Raw genomic sequence first — 15269 nt, 5'->3', positions numbered from 1 at the left:
TAAGCAGTGACAAATTTTCAGGTTGCCCTGATGCAGTTGAGCATTTTTAGTCTAGACTACAACAAAAACAGCCTGGATTAGATGGTAAATGGCTGGGAATGCTCTCACTCCTGCCTGACACTGTGCCTTGCCTAAGCAGTCTGGTTTTGCCTTTGGGGTATCTGAGGGCTGGGAGGCTGGTTTATATAAGCTGGGAGACGTGTTGCAAAGGCAGTGTTTTTTCCCTAGGAATGCTCATTTCTCAAGCTTCCACCAGCTGAAGGAGCTGCTAACATTTTTTATAGGCAGTGCTGATGACTTTGATGAATATTTGCTAAGTATAGTTTAGTATTATAGGAATTTCAATTTTTAAGAGAGCTCTTATTGGAAGAAGGTTCGGACTGGTGGTCATAAAGTTGAAAAAATCTGCTGGGCTAAATTGAAGCTATGAAAAGAGATCCTGTCACCTTCTGATCTGCTGGGCATCATTTTTTGTGAAACTTCAGCACATGCTATCCTTGCTGGTTTTGCACAGATACTTGTGGGAGGTGATACAAGAAGTTTTTTCTTGCTTTCTCAGACTAACAACTAAGAAGCTTATATGCAGCTTCAGATTCCCAAAAGAACATCAAACACCAAAAGCCTTAAAAAAAAAAAAGGGAAAAAAAAAGTCTCATTAGTTGCATGAGTTTAGACTCCTTAAATGTGGTTTCAGAAAAAAAAAATGCAAATTTTGTGCTAGTTTTAAGTATTCACCATCTGTGATTTTAATACTCTTTCTTTATATGTGGCAAACACTGAACAGATGTGATAGATTTTCATATAAAAGTTTTTGTCCCCACTTGTTTGTAAAATGGAATTTGAATGTTGTCTACCAGCAAGCACAAGCACTCACTGGATGAAAAAAAAAAAATTACTTTTTTCTGTACTTTGTTATTGAAGGTTTGCCTGCCTCAGCATATATCACCGGTTGCCCCACATAAATCTCATTGTTAAAGGCAAGGATTTTGTTTAGCCTTTTAAAGGATTATAACTCTCACCTCGATTCAGCAAAGCATCTAAGCAACAGCTTAATTTCCATCATTTTTAGGGGGTAGAACTGAACATGTTCCTTTTCAAAGTAAAGCAATGGTGACTGCTTCTGTAACTGGATTAGCCAGGAGGGAAATGGGAAATGGGCTAATGCTGTCTAATATTGGTGGTCCCACATTGGCTGTAGGTTACAGAGTGGCTGGGGTATTTGCACACTTAGATTATGATAACTCACAAGATTATAATAACTTCCCTTCCCATGCCCTTCCATCACTATTTCCTAGTCTTGATGACATATTATAATGTGTTTTGTAAAGATACCAGCTTCTTAATTTTAAGATTATTTGCATCATTAATAACATAAAATATGGCCAAATAACTTTTTTCTTTCTTTTTTTTTTCTTTGTTTTGTTTGGTCTTTTTGTTGTTGTTGTTGTTGTTTTTTTTGTTTTTTGTTTTTTTTTTTTTTTCTGAAATTCTTTTATTCTAGGAAATACAATTTATCTCTGGGAGTTCTTACTAGCACTGCTTCAGGACAAAGCTACATGTCCTAAATATATCAAATGGACTCAAAGAGAGAAGGGCATTTTCAAACTGGTGGATTCCAAAGCTGTGTCCAGGTTGTGGGGAAAACACAAAAACAAACCTGACATGAATTATGAAACAATGGGTAGAGCTCTCAGGTATGTTCATTTTTAATTATAGATTGTTTTTGTTGCTTTAATGTTTGTATGCATTAAATGCCTCATTTAATTTGAATAACACGAAAACCTAGTATTCTATTAGTTTGGGAAATGAAAATGTTATTTCAACAAAATAAATTAGCTAACTAAAATTGACCCTCGCTAACATCAATTCCAAATCAGTCACCTTCAGTTTCAGCATAGATGTTTTTCAGTACTGCTGCAAAACTGCATCTTCACAGCCAGTCTCTTAATTATCTGTGTCTGAAGATTTCCAGTGGGGCAAACCTTTCACATAAAATTTCAATCTGTTTTCAAAAAACTTGCCAACATTCATGTGTATTCATTAAGTTATTTCTACTTGTTGCCCACGATTCCATCTCCAATGGAAAATACAGTTTTAGAATTCAGTTCTGGTTTCACTTCTCTGAACTTGTGTGTACAGACAGTTCTAAAACATAGAATCATGTGGCACTGCCTGTCAGGCTGGGAGTTTTCTCATACATAAAAAACTGTGCAAAATAAACAGACAACCATGGAGCTTCAGTCTTATCAGCTGATTGATAATTGTCCAACTGAGTTTTATGCATTTCTTTTCATTTGCCTCACCCTGGCAAATAATTTCAAGTTATCCTACTAATTCTGTAAATATAACAGAAGTAGTGCTCTCCTGTCCTGTTCCCTTCACTTTGTTGTAGCTAAAATGTCTGCCTGTGCTCACTGGTGAATAAACAGGAATTCAGATTATTGAAAGAACTGTAGGAATCAAAAGGAAAATTGAAAGTTTCATGCAACTTTTTACAAAGTGCTAGTTGATAGCGGATCTGCGAAGTCATGGAGTTCTTTTCTTTCTCCTCAGAGTTATCTAAGTTTGCAGTTAAAAGGTGGCATGAAATACCAGTAAAAAAAAGTTGTTTGAGGGAAAAAGTATGCTATTAAATTGGCCACTTTTTATAATGAAGAAACTAGACACATAAAAGTTTTTTGGCTTGCTGGTGCTGTATTTTCTGGGAGTTTTGTTGCTTTGTTTTGTTTTTGTCAGAAAACCTGTGTAACTTGTGTGTGCACTTTAAACAGATACTATTACCAAAGGGGAATCCTTGCTAAAGTAGAAGGTCAGCGCCTGGTGTATCAATTTAAAGACATGCCAAAAGATCTCATCTATATTGATGATGAAGATGCCAGCCCTAGCACTGAATCATCAGATTCAACTCTGCTCTCACCTGCTGTGGCCAACAGAAACCAACCAAGCAGAACTAGAGCATCTGCAAACGCAGGAACAAAGGGAGGATCAGCCTCAGTGGTAAAAACAGGAAACTCAAAGCCTGCTAAGCTGAAGGAGCAAGTTGAAGTTGTACAGCAGCAGACACCTGGCTTGAGTTCAGAAGTTTTGAGGACAATGCAATCTCCACAGCCAGTACAACCTGCTCAGCTTTTTCGGACAGTTCATGTAATGCAGCCATTGCAGCCCCTCACAGAAGGACAAGCAGCTGTAACCAGTAATGTTCCAGATGAATCGCTAAATTCCTCAGTTCAGAATATAAGGTAAGAAAATGCACAGAAAATAAATATTTGAATGATAATATGTTCACTGGTTGATGGCTAGATAGACTTGATTGTTTGTTTTGCTTCCAAGAAATGCTAGTTTTCCAGTTTGGTTGAAGTGAAATGATGTCTTTGTGGTTCATCCTAGGAATTTAGAGTTACTACAGCATAATATGACAGGTACACACATAACTGTACTGCCTATGGTGGAGGGAACCTCATCTTTTTCCATGGTGTTAGGCCTGGGGGATATCATTTAATAAGGAAAAAATGTACAACTTCTCTTTAAAATTGACATTGTCAGTTCTGTCCCACACAGAAGTTGTGTTTTCATGTCTGCTTTTACACTGGTGTCCTTGCTTTTGAATTGTACATGCGTTTGCACAATACCTTCAAAATTATTTTCCTTTTTGCTTCTTAATTTTTCTTTCTAAGAATTTTTTGTCATTTTTTGCATCTTTTCTATTGTCCCCAGTTATAAGGAAAAGCTCCATATTACCTGCTCTTGCATTTTGCTGCTGTAACAAGAACAAGTTCTTCCAATTGTAGGAAACAATTAACAGACTAATCTTTTGGGGGTTGTGCATCTGCAGACATTTGGGAGCCAGTCATTCTTCCATGTTTCATCTGTGAGTCAGCTGGCTGACACTACACAGCACTTAAGCATCATGACTCTTTTGCACTTACCCCTTGGTAGCAGGATTTACTTGTAAAAATGCACAAGGGCAACATAGTAAAGGGAAAGCAGTACAGACATAACTGAGGCTATTGACATTGTCAGTTCTGTCCTGCAGCAGAGGTTGAACCATATGAGTCAGCAGAACAATAACGCTAAACATGAATAGGGGGAAAGTTCAGCAACTTGCAGAGTTAAATAGCTCTAGGCTAGACCTACACTAGATTATGGATCACAAACAATATCAGTAGTATAGATGTTATAAGGAATGGTACCAACAAACAGAATTATCTGTAAGACTTAATGCAGGCAAGAAGTCCAGCCAAATGTTTGGAAAGCTATTCAGTGACATTATGACATCTAAGTACTGCATTACAGTATTTCCCAGTCAGACCTTGGGTAATAAACTAAGGGAGAAAATGGTAAAGATGATACATGTGTGAAGCTCAGATGAAACAGAAGCCTTAAATCCTTAGAATTTTGTATTATCTTGGTTCACATCCATTGTTTTTAACCAGAACATTATTCCACGAAATCTCTAACTGTACTTTGCCAAGATGACAAAGTGAAGGAGTTCAAACAGAAGCATCAAACCTTTTCAGAATGTAGAGAAGTACTGCTGATTAAGAACGTTTATACTAAAGGGTCTGAGCAGTTAGAGTGAATATAAAAACTACAATCCAGACGTTTTTGGTGTGCTTTTACCTAAGTTGGGACAAGCTGCAAAATAGGTGCTGATGAGTCCTGTGCAATAGACACTGCCCATTTCAGGCTCTCAAAATGTATTTTATGACAGATATATTTCTGCTCAGCTTCAAAAGGCAAGATTCAAATAGTTAGTTGAGGAAGAATGACATACTGAACATTTTTCAGAGCATATGTTTTAGGTCTTGTTTTATAAGGCTGAAACAACAGTTTGTTCAGACAGCTGTAAATCTTAGGCAGATGAATGTACACATTCTGAATCATTGTAGCAGGGCTTCTGTAAGGGTTGAAATGAATGGTCTGCTTGACTTGAAAATGTACAGCAGGTATGACTGCCATTGTAGACTAAGAACTGACAAAACTTCTGATGTATGCACACACTGTGGGGTTGTGGTTGGAGCCACTTTATAGTGTGGGAAGCATGAGGACAAATAGCAGCTTTGGTTGCCAGTTGCTGTTCAGTGGCTGGGGCATGTAAATAGCCAAGATAATTTGGGCAAAACAGCAACCAGGATCTGGTAATGATCCTCAGAAGATTTTCTTTATGCATACCAGTTTATGATTGGGCTCTGTCTTGAAGCGTGAACCTCTTGAACCCATATAATTTGTCTTATGCAATTTAGTTTCTAAAGTTTTACTCATGTAAATGTTCACCCCTCTTCTTCATGGAAATAAATGTTTTCCCTCTGCAGCAATTTGCTTCTGTTCTGTTGTGAGAAGAAAAAATAATACAGAAAATATTGAGCATCTTTGAGGTCAAAACAACTGATATCTTAACACTTTAACATAGCCTTCAGAGAATGTTTGCATGTGCATCTTCTCTGCTAAGGTTTTTGGTAAAAAAAATCATATTTACAGATTGTTGTGAAGTGCTTGTGTCATCATCCCTGACCTTCACTAGGCAGCACTGCCTGGTACAGAGCACTCCCAAAGCATCACTGGGAGAATGTCGCAGCCCAAGGCCCAAGTTCCCCAAAGCCTCTTGGCAATTCTCAAAGGAATGGGCATGTTGATAAATCTGTGGTTGGCTCTTCACAAGGCAGGCAGTGACTTCATTTATAGCTGCACAAAGCTGGTATCTTACTCTGAAGTGGAAAGGTCTTGGCTTTTGATGTGCTTTTTGGAGAAGTTTTGGTGCTTCTCTATGAAAGGGAGACAAGGAGAAGTGTTAGTAACAAAGGATAAAAGTCTCTTCTTCAGCCCCAGTGCTTAAACAGAAAGGCTGTGATGTGCTAACTGAGGCTTGGGAAACAGGGCAGGAGCAGGGTCAGGTCAAGCAAACTGGGTTTTGCTGACTGAGGAAAACATCCAGTATCCCCAATGGGATATTTGGAATTGTAAACACACTGCTATACTGCAGGTCTAACTGTTCTGGCTCAGTGTATGCAGGCACAGTAACTGCAGACTCGAGTCATGCAACTGAGTTTGGCACTACATGTTTCCAGTGAGAAGACAAAACCAAAAATGCCTCTCTGGATGAGCATTTTATTGCTTACTTTTACAGATGAGCCAGCTTTTATGAGGAAGAAAAGTTTCTTTGTATTTCGTGCTTGTAAAGTTCTGTTTAAACCAGGATAATGGACACAGGTTAATCAGAATACGTGGATTATTGGAGTTATTTTGTTTTGCCTTGGAATTAGGAGGCACTGGCCTGGGATTCAGCTCTGTATACATTGGCTCATTCTGAGCATTAAAGGGCATCCTTTCTGTTGCTGCAGAAAGTGCACCTCTCCTGTTTGGCTAGTGACTTACCTTGCCTAGGGCATCCTACAGGCCTGAAAGGTGCCTGTGTTTGGACAAGTAACTTTGTCCCTTAAATGATGAGGACTACAAATAAAGAGAGATGCATTTTCATTTACCTTTAATCTAGAGTAGTAGTGATTTGAGATGGAGTGAGAAGAGATTCTTATATTACTTACAGTTCAATATCATATAGGGAGTAATTTTAACTTATATGTCTGTGTCTGCTATTGGCTGTACAGGACGTGGCTGAACCTTCTAGCTAGCAGCTCTATATGCCAAGAAACTTGCAATTAGCTGACTTCTGACAAACCCTGTGCAATCTTTTACCACACTTCAGGTTTTAATCTATTTCTGTCAAAATTCAGCTTGCTGTTTCCTTTCTGTACTTGCAAGTTGTCATTGTGGTAGCTTGGACAGAGCACGTTAGAAGACCAGAATCCTGACTCAGTTCTGTAGCTGGGGCTAATACAGGCCACAGAGGACCAATGGGATATGCTCTCTGTTCACTTCTGAACGGGAGAACCTCGACATGATGAATCAGCCACCGTTTTCATCTTGACCTTTTTGCAAGCTTCAAGGTAGAAAATTACTTCTGAAGGTGACACAAGCATGGATTGCAGTGGCAGGATCCTGATTCAGGAGGAGGAAGAAGTAGCTGAACGTGAATCATGTTTATTCAGGGTGTGAGCATTCTGAGTAAGAACAGCGATGAAGCCAAGAATTCACCAGCACTATGTATTGGTCCCAGTAAGCAGAGTCAATTGCCTTTGAAAGCCATGTGTACCCAAGCAAACACATGCTTTCTGCTGTTGTTCCATAATGTGTTCCTGTGACCAGGCTGTGATGCTTTGGCAATCTGACTGCAGCAATGCTGATGCTGAAAAAAAAAAAAAAAAGAATTGTCTAGCAGGAGTTTATCAACTCTGAAAATGTGATTTCAGCTGCTATATCAAATGAAGTGTCTTCATCTCATACCTTATATAGACATTGTCTTGTGTAAGTTGCACAGTGAATGTCAGCATTATTTTCTGTAATCATCCTTCACACCTTACCTCTTTTGGCTTTGCTCAAGCTCACATAACCCCACAGACAAAGGGAAGCAGTCTGGCACTGTTCTTCTGAGACTTTGCATTGGCCATCTGCTTTCAGTCCCTTTTTCTTGAATAAGTGCAAGAGTCCCATCTGCACGATGTCAGCTGGTGTTGTAGCCCATCCCTCCTGTGCCATTTCTATAGGTCTCCTGAATAAAAACCATCCCTGGTGTAGGTCTTGGTAAAGGGCTCCCTAAGTCTCTCCGGGACTTGATGGGGAGCATAGGCAAAAGAGGATGATGCCAGCTGTAGACTTGCAAATAAACAGAAACAGCTTCTGAAGCCCTTCCTTTGGTCGGCCACCGTCAGTGCACGTGCTTTGCTTCTGTTTGTAGTTAGGCAGAAGTCTTCTGTCATTGCTCCAAAGGCAAGCCTGCAGTTCTGAAAGCTCTCCAGCACACTGACTAGTAGGTATTGTTGGATCTGGCACACTGCTGCCATAGCCTTCCCCAAAGGAAGGGAAACAGGGGACTGTTACAAAGACCTCATCTCTGTAATCTCTTAAGTGAAAAGGCTTGACTGCAATCCAGGTTTCAGGTTGGTGAGAAAAATGTCCTTTCTAAGGGAGGTGCTGGTCAGAAATAGACTGTGGTCTCAATGGGCTTCTACTAAAAAAAGTGATTTAGCTTACAACAGGGTGTGTTTCTCAGAACACATTTCCAATATGGACAACTTCTATCACAGCAAAGACTTTGCTTATAACCAAACATTTTGATTTTCCTGCAGCTGAAACCGACCTTTTCTTAAGCCCACTTCTGATTTAATTTCTGAGATATGCAAGAAGGTGACTGCTTATTGACAGAAAGGACTATAGTGTCATCTAATTAGATTAATTTTGTTTCTGCACAATAAGAAGATATCCTTAGGAGCTCTCTTTCCATGTCTTTGGCACTGCTGAAAGAGGTGGAGGTTCTGTAGCTCTGTTAGCAGCAAAGTTCCTGAGTTTTAATCAGGTGACTGTGCAGTTTTGAAAAATTCTGGAAAGAAGACTGTTAGACTTTGTGGTTCAGTAAAAAGGACACATTGAGAGTTGAGTCCTCTCTTTCTGTCCTCTCTTACCTCTCTCTACATATGTCTTAATATTGCTTTGTTTCATTTTATTACCGTGCTGTGAAATACTTCGTTTACCTTGGCTTGCAGCTTCAATATTTTTGGTATCTTCTCCATCTCATAAATTTCACATAAATTACCATAAATAAACTTGTTTTTCTTGCCTGTCACTATTTATCTCTTGATGAGCTAATAAGATATTGCACAATTCTAAGCCATTAACTGTAAAATATGGCCCAAGAAATAGATGATCATTTTCTGCAAAGCTAAAATGACTTCAGAATTTTTGTCATTCTTTTCTCAGTTGTAATCAGATTGTTTTATGGCAGAATTTCCTTTCCATTGCTGTTGCTCAATGTTCTTGTTCTTTTTGAAACCTCAGCAACAACTTTTAAAATAATCACGCAAAATATTTGTACCTTAGAGAAGAAAGGCTGTTAGCAAAATGCCAGTGAAATTCAGAAACATAGCAAAATATAGCCTTAAAAGCACCTAAAACAGTGTAGCCCAATGTTAATATATCGCCTTAATTATTGTGTACTTTTTTTTTGTAAAACAGACAAAACAATTAATCAAGCTGTATCTTTTTTCAATTGTATTCAAGGCAAATAGTTTAGGAAGAGAGATTTTATTTAGTAATCAGGTTTAACAACTAAGGCAAATGTCTTGCTTGGCTGCCATTAACATAAATAAATATTCATTATGTGCTTGTACAGCTACCTGCTGCATGCAGGTAGCAAGCACACCCTGTTTGTGTATGCATATACGTGTATGTACAGGTCGATGTGTACTTGTATCATGCATTTGTATCTTGGCTGATGGAGAAGACAGTGCATCTGGAGTAAACCTCAGGCACGGGACTGCAGATTAATATGCAGATACTAATTAGAGTGTTCTGAGACAAGTGGTCTGGTTTTGTCTCTCAGAGCTGTTGCTCCTAGTGCTTCACAGATACCTGCATTGATTTTAGATGCAGTTCACACATATCGAGCTTATCCTTCAAAGCCACTTAGCAGCTAGCAGCTTTTATTTTTACAAAACAACTACAGAACAAGGAAGTAGCTTCAAGATAATGCTTTGAGGGCCTACTGGCACAGACTAGCAGCTTTAGCCCCTGCTTTCAAAATTGCAGCTATTGTGTTGTTCTTAATCCTTCAAACTCGGGTAAGTTTCTTCATGGATTAAAGAACTGCCTTGGTATCTATTCTGATTCTTTTGATGCTTTTCTAATGGCAAGTGTCAGTTATCTCTCCTTCATAGCTGTTCCACTTGCATTTCTGGTCTCTGTAGACTTTCCTGGGTTGAGCTGTACCTGTCTGACATTTTGATTTTATTACGAGTTTATTTAACTGTAGATAGTTCGCTTTTTTAGTTTTTTAAAGAACCTAGTAGATGCCCTCATCCTGTTGCTATTTCTGACATGGACATTAATGACTTTTCTGTCAAGGTCCCAGGGGAATTGCTGGGGGAAAAAATAGTTAGCACTGATAACCCTTAGGAGACTTGGTATGAGCCTTGGTAATGTCATTCTGAGCCTTGCACTTAGGCTTGGTTGTTGGTATTTGATGTGCCAGCATCAAGTTCTCCAGAAGTTTGAAAGAAAGAAGCAATCACTCTAGCTGGTGTTTCACCTTCAACCAGCCCCATTTCCATGAACTTCTTCCTTGGGATTTCTTCTGTTGTGTGAAAAAGGAGCTCAAGATTGACTCTGGTGTCAGTCACATCAAATTTTGTGTCATTGTTATGATGGCTGCTGTGATGAGGCCTGTATTGGCAAGGATTTGGATTTGGTTTGCTGTAGCAGCATTGCTGGGTACTGCAACTGTCTTTCTTGGGAGGAAGAGAAAGTTACAGATGGAAATTTTGTTTCTTGTATCACCAAGCCCTATGTGATCTGGGGAAAAGATTGCCTGCAGGAAGGACTGGCAGCTGGAAGATGCTCAGGGAAGCACCCACGTGCTCTGAGCCTGATACCAGCAGGGTTACTGGGCCTGCTCTTGCTGGAGCAGTCTTTGGAGCTCAGCTAGAGGCCTTTCCTAGAGGACTGTGCTGAGTGGGACATGAGAAACCTTCTACATATATTCCTGTACTTGTCTCTGCTGCTGCACTAAGAAAGAGGGAATGGAACTCCCTGTGCAGTTGGACTATGACCAGCAGCAGCATCTGCCTCCATATTGTCTCATAGCTTCAGCACTACCTAAGTCCTGCTTTGGTAAGCATTTTGTTGCAACTGTGGTAGCCAGAGTATGGTCTTAAATGGAAGTTTTGAATATGTTGAATTAGATTGGACTGGTCAGTGGCTAAGTGTTGAAATGTAGACTTACACAGAGCTGTGAAAAATAAATTCTGAATGGGTGGAAGGAGTGTAGAATGGAGGACATTCCATGGTTGATGTATGGCAGGCAACCCTTACAGCATATCTGAGGTGCAGTCTTCAGAAAGAAGAGCAGGCAATACTGTGCACAGGCGTGAAAGTATGAACATTGACAGTAAATTGCTTTCCATCTAAAGTGATGGCAGCAGGGGTAGAAATAACCTACGAGGTGGAGATAGTTATTTTTTTTTTTTTTTGAGAAAACACCAGGGAGAGCTTAAGACTGAAAAGGGGGAGGAGGGCAGGTAGGACTAAACATTGAAGAGAAGCAGGAAGATTAGAGACAACTCTGCATGACAAACAGAAGGAAAGAAAGATTGCCAGAGACAGCATGGCATGGTGGCATGGAACAAGCTGTGTCAGGGTCTCAGAGCAGTTACCCTTCCCTTCCTCTCTCCCTCCCCTGATAGCCATTTATGTTTTCTGGGGGTTTTGTTTTAATTTGTGTGACTGGAGTGTATTGCCACATTTCAGTAACCACTGTGCACTGCAATAGCTGTGTACTCCAGCAATACAGCTCTTAATCCTCTAATGTTGTTCCCAGAGCTCTACATCTATTGACAGTCACATGGTACCCAAGTCTGTTAGCCTGCAATCACTCCTAATTTAAAATGATGTTTTGGAAGCAGATTCTGATCAGCTCTTTTACCAGAAGTTGTGTGTGAGCCTGGCAGACAGAGAACTCTGTGTCCTGGAAGTGTGGCAAGGCTGTTCCCAGACATTGCTAACATGTGGATGCTTTTGAATACAGTTAAATGTATATGTGGATGTCAGGACAATCAAGGCCTGAGTTAGGCTTGTGATTTATTACTTACTTGGCATAATTTTTGAAACTGATGGCAGATCTCTAGTGGGTTGTGCTTTTGATGTTGGTCAATGCTTGAGGTAGAGGTCCTGGATGTGATTCTAGGTTTCCTGATGAACCACTGAATGTTTTAAAGGCAGGCTGTTCAGCTTGGTGATGGCAGTAGAGTTTATATGGGGTACCTTTACTTTCGGAGTCATCTTGCTGAATCCAGGGGGTCAAGTCCAGTTCTGGTTTTATTAGGAGAGATTCTACTACCTCTTTTGGGTAAATAAAATGTTTATGATGCCAAATGTTTTTTCTGTGGTAAATCTATAATTATTTTTTCAAAATCCAGCCTGGAAGTGTTCTGACACAATAATCTTCTCTAATCTTAGCAGGACTTTGCAGACTCCAACCCAGGTTCCAGTGGTTGTTTCACCTGGAAATCAGCAGCTGCATACTGTAACACTCCAGACAGTGCCTCTTACTACAGTGATAGCCAGCACAGATCCAGCCTCAGTAACAACAGCACAGAAATTCATTTTACAAGCCATTCCTACTTCCCAGCCCATGACGGTTCTTAAAGAAAACATCATGCTACAGTCTCAGAAGCCAGTCTCACCTCCTTCCTCGATTGTGCTGAGCCCAGCACAAGTGCAGCAGGTGCTCACCAGCAGCGTGCAGACAATTTGCAATGGAACAGTCAACATGGCTTCATCTCCATCCTTCAGCTCCAGCACCCCCGTGGTGACGTTCTCGCCCAGCAGCTCACAGGTGGTGTCCCAGCCCTCGGGCACGGTGATCACGTCGGTCATTAAAGCGCCGGACACGAAGCAGGTTGGCCTACAAGAAGAGGAGAAGGAGGAGAATGACAAAGTAGAAGATACTGAGCAGTCGGAGCAGAGATTCCAGCAGCAACCATTTGTCATGGTAGTGTCCAGTTCAGATAATTTCCCATCTAACGTGCAAGTGAAGCAAGAAAATGAGCCATTGGAACCCAATTTGTATTGATAATTAAATAATTAAAAAAAAGAGACCCTGTGGATGATTATTTTCATAAATGTGATGGGACCTTTTCAGTTATGTATATATTATTTGATTCTGAAGCATGATGTTGCAAAGCTACTAAATTTCTGCAGTTAATTTTTAGAATTCATGCTTTAGGATGGATTTTGATTTTCTGTTAATTGCTAAATGTTATCATATAAATAAAATTATATATTACTCATTTTTCAAAGTACAGGCATGAAGGAACATGCTTTTTATGCTATGAAGACTTTCTCCTGAGGTTGTTGGCCAAAGTTCCAAACTTCCCTTATTTTGTTGTCAGTCTGTTGCCGATTTACATTGCAGTAATGTTATTGTAACCTTTTCTGTTTAATCTGTATGTGTATCACCTTTGGAAGCAGCAGTTAGTTCTAGTAAGACAGTTTCATTCCATGTGTTTGAATTTTTATGATCGAGTATCTGTTTCATATCAGTGAATGACATCAGTTTTAGACTTTGATAACCAGGTATCCTCTTGTATTTTTTGCAGCACAAGCTCTTGTGTGTGCAAAACTGAATATACACTCCTATTGAGAGTACTCAAAACATATATTCCAGAAATGACAATGCCATGTTTATATTTTATATGAAAACATCAGATATATTTAATTACAGAAGCTAACGGCATCACTACAGGTGCAAATGTTTCATGCCATTTTGCGACTATGAAGCTTAACAATCTTGCTTTCTACTTCAGATTATTTTGTAAGGGGGGAGGGAAATTAAATATATACAATTTATGCAGGTTTTTGGAGATTAATACTGCTAAGAGTTCTTGGTTTTTGATTGTAAATACTGTATATTCAATGTTGCAGGGAAGTTTTTTCAGCTAAATTTTTTCCATACAAATTTTTGATAGATGCAAATAAGATCAATAAGATCGTTATGTTTAGAGGTCTAATGTTATATGTATTCATATTACTGAGTGACTTTGTATTTAAAGACAAATTTTTAAATGATGGAGCCCATTGAACCTTGGGTCCTTCTTTTGTATTTTAATTGGTTTATTATGAAAATAAATCAAATGGAAAACCACTTTTCTGTATTTACTCTGGAATGTTTTTAATTATTATAATGTTTTGACAGTCATCATAAATAAGTAAAATACAGTGAGAAACAGGGACAGGGTCATTAGTCAGTGTGGGTCTGTGGTGGAACATGTGCAATTCACTTCTGAACAGACTTGAATATCCTTTGAAACAGCAGTAATGTATATTTTTGTAACTGAACTGAAGTGAAGATTGAGATAAATCCGGGAACTGGACCTAAACTTCTTTTCCATCATTTCCCAGTATGTTACAAACAACACAAAATTCTGAGTGTAATTCAGAAAGGTTGTTGTAGTTTGTATGATACAACTGACAGCCCAAGCTATTAGGGCTTCAAAAACTTGCATGTTGCAGTGTTTAAGCAGAGGGTAAGTTAATAATAAATATTTTGCCTGGTATTATGATTGTCAGTATAAAATGAAAGGGAATATGACCTTCTATGATTGAATTAATGTTGGAGTTTTATTGATTGGTTGGTAAGGTTAAATATAACTTTAAGCACTAATACTAGAAAAACTAATAGGAGCAGTAGAGTGGCAGAGAGAGTATGGTCTTGCTGCTTGACAGAAGGAGCTCTACAAACTATTGAACATGCAGCTCTCTGCCACAGCTGCTGTGCTAGTTCAATGTTCTTCCCTCTGACTCTTGGCAGTCGGGGTTCCACCTGCAAACCCAGCACCTCACCCATTTACAGGAAGGCTGGTCATACCCACACCAGTTGTTGTTTATCTGGCAGCGCTCCCTGCAGCTGGGGAGTGCTGGCAATATTTTCAGGAATGTGGATAAGCTTTGTGGGAGCATATCTGGTAACAGTCCTCACCCCGAGGGCTGTGTTAGATTGACGGAAGCACTGGAGATGGAAGCTATTTTTTAAATCAAACTATAAAATAGGGATGTTTTCCTATACTACAAATATTTCATAATTCTAAAAAATCTGAAGTGATAATGTTTGACTGACATTAATTTTTAGATGCAGGGAAGTTGCTTTGGTGTTTACTGGAAATGCGTGTGGGGGGGGGGGGAATTGCACCATAAGGTTACATCTTCACAACAAAACTTCATGCCATAGATGCAGCTATTACACATGGAAAATGCTTTGTCAGTTTAGTTTATGTCAGTTGCAGAAGTGGTGGAAATCTCCAGCAGCAGACTGTTGTGTAACAGACAGTAAATGGAAATCACTCCCTCCCCGTGTCCCTTGGGCTCTGGTGCGCCAGCCAGGTGGATCTGTACTTTGAACTCTCTTTGATATGGCAAAGGAAGGGAAAAGCTGGAGTCAATCATGAAATGAGAGCTCACATTGGGAGTTTGAGCAACCCCTCCCCTGTTACAGCTGCCTTTGTGCCTGTGGCAGCAGCCAAACAAAACACGATAGCTAAAATCCCAGCCACTTCTGAGTCAGAAAAAAATTGAGGCCGCAGTTCTTTTCCACACGTGTGTGAAGCCACAGAGGAGAATTGTTTATTTTTGAGGCATTTCACAGAAGGAAATTCCATCCGGAGGAGGCG

The 15269-nt window shown here is 39.6% G+C and overlaps 1 protein-coding gene across 5 annotated transcripts in view; it reads left to right on the top strand.

The window, feature by feature from the left end:
• The window catches only part of ELF1 (E74 like ETS transcription factor 1), an 86813-nt gene extending 73066 nt beyond the window's left edge, over positions 1-13747 (top strand). For 3 of the 5 annotated variants that reach the window (XM_058018854.1, XM_058018851.1, XM_058018852.1), the window contains exons 7-9: positions 1502-1694; positions 2772-3239; positions 12061-13747. In XM_058018854.1, coding sequence (XP_057874837.1) covers positions 1502-1694; positions 2772-3239; positions 12061-12676 — 1277 coding nt within the window. In that variant the 3' untranslated portion in view covers positions 12677-13747. The remainder of the gene's footprint in view (positions 1-1501; positions 1695-2771; positions 3240-12060) is intronic. The other 2 variants (XM_058018855.1, XM_058018853.1) reach the window with 1 other exon arrangement.
• The last annotated feature ends 1522 nt before the right edge of the window (positions 13748-15269 follow it).

Source organism: Melospiza georgiana, chromosome 2 (genome assembly GCF_028018845.1).
Source record: "Melospiza georgiana isolate bMelGeo1 chromosome 2, bMelGeo1.pri, whole genome shotgun sequence".
Classification (NCBI taxonomy): domain Eukaryota; kingdom Metazoa; phylum Chordata; class Aves; order Passeriformes; family Passerellidae; genus Melospiza; species Melospiza georgiana.
The sequence above is the reverse complement of the archived record's forward strand: the minus strand, read 5'-3'. Positions and strand labels throughout refer to the sequence as shown.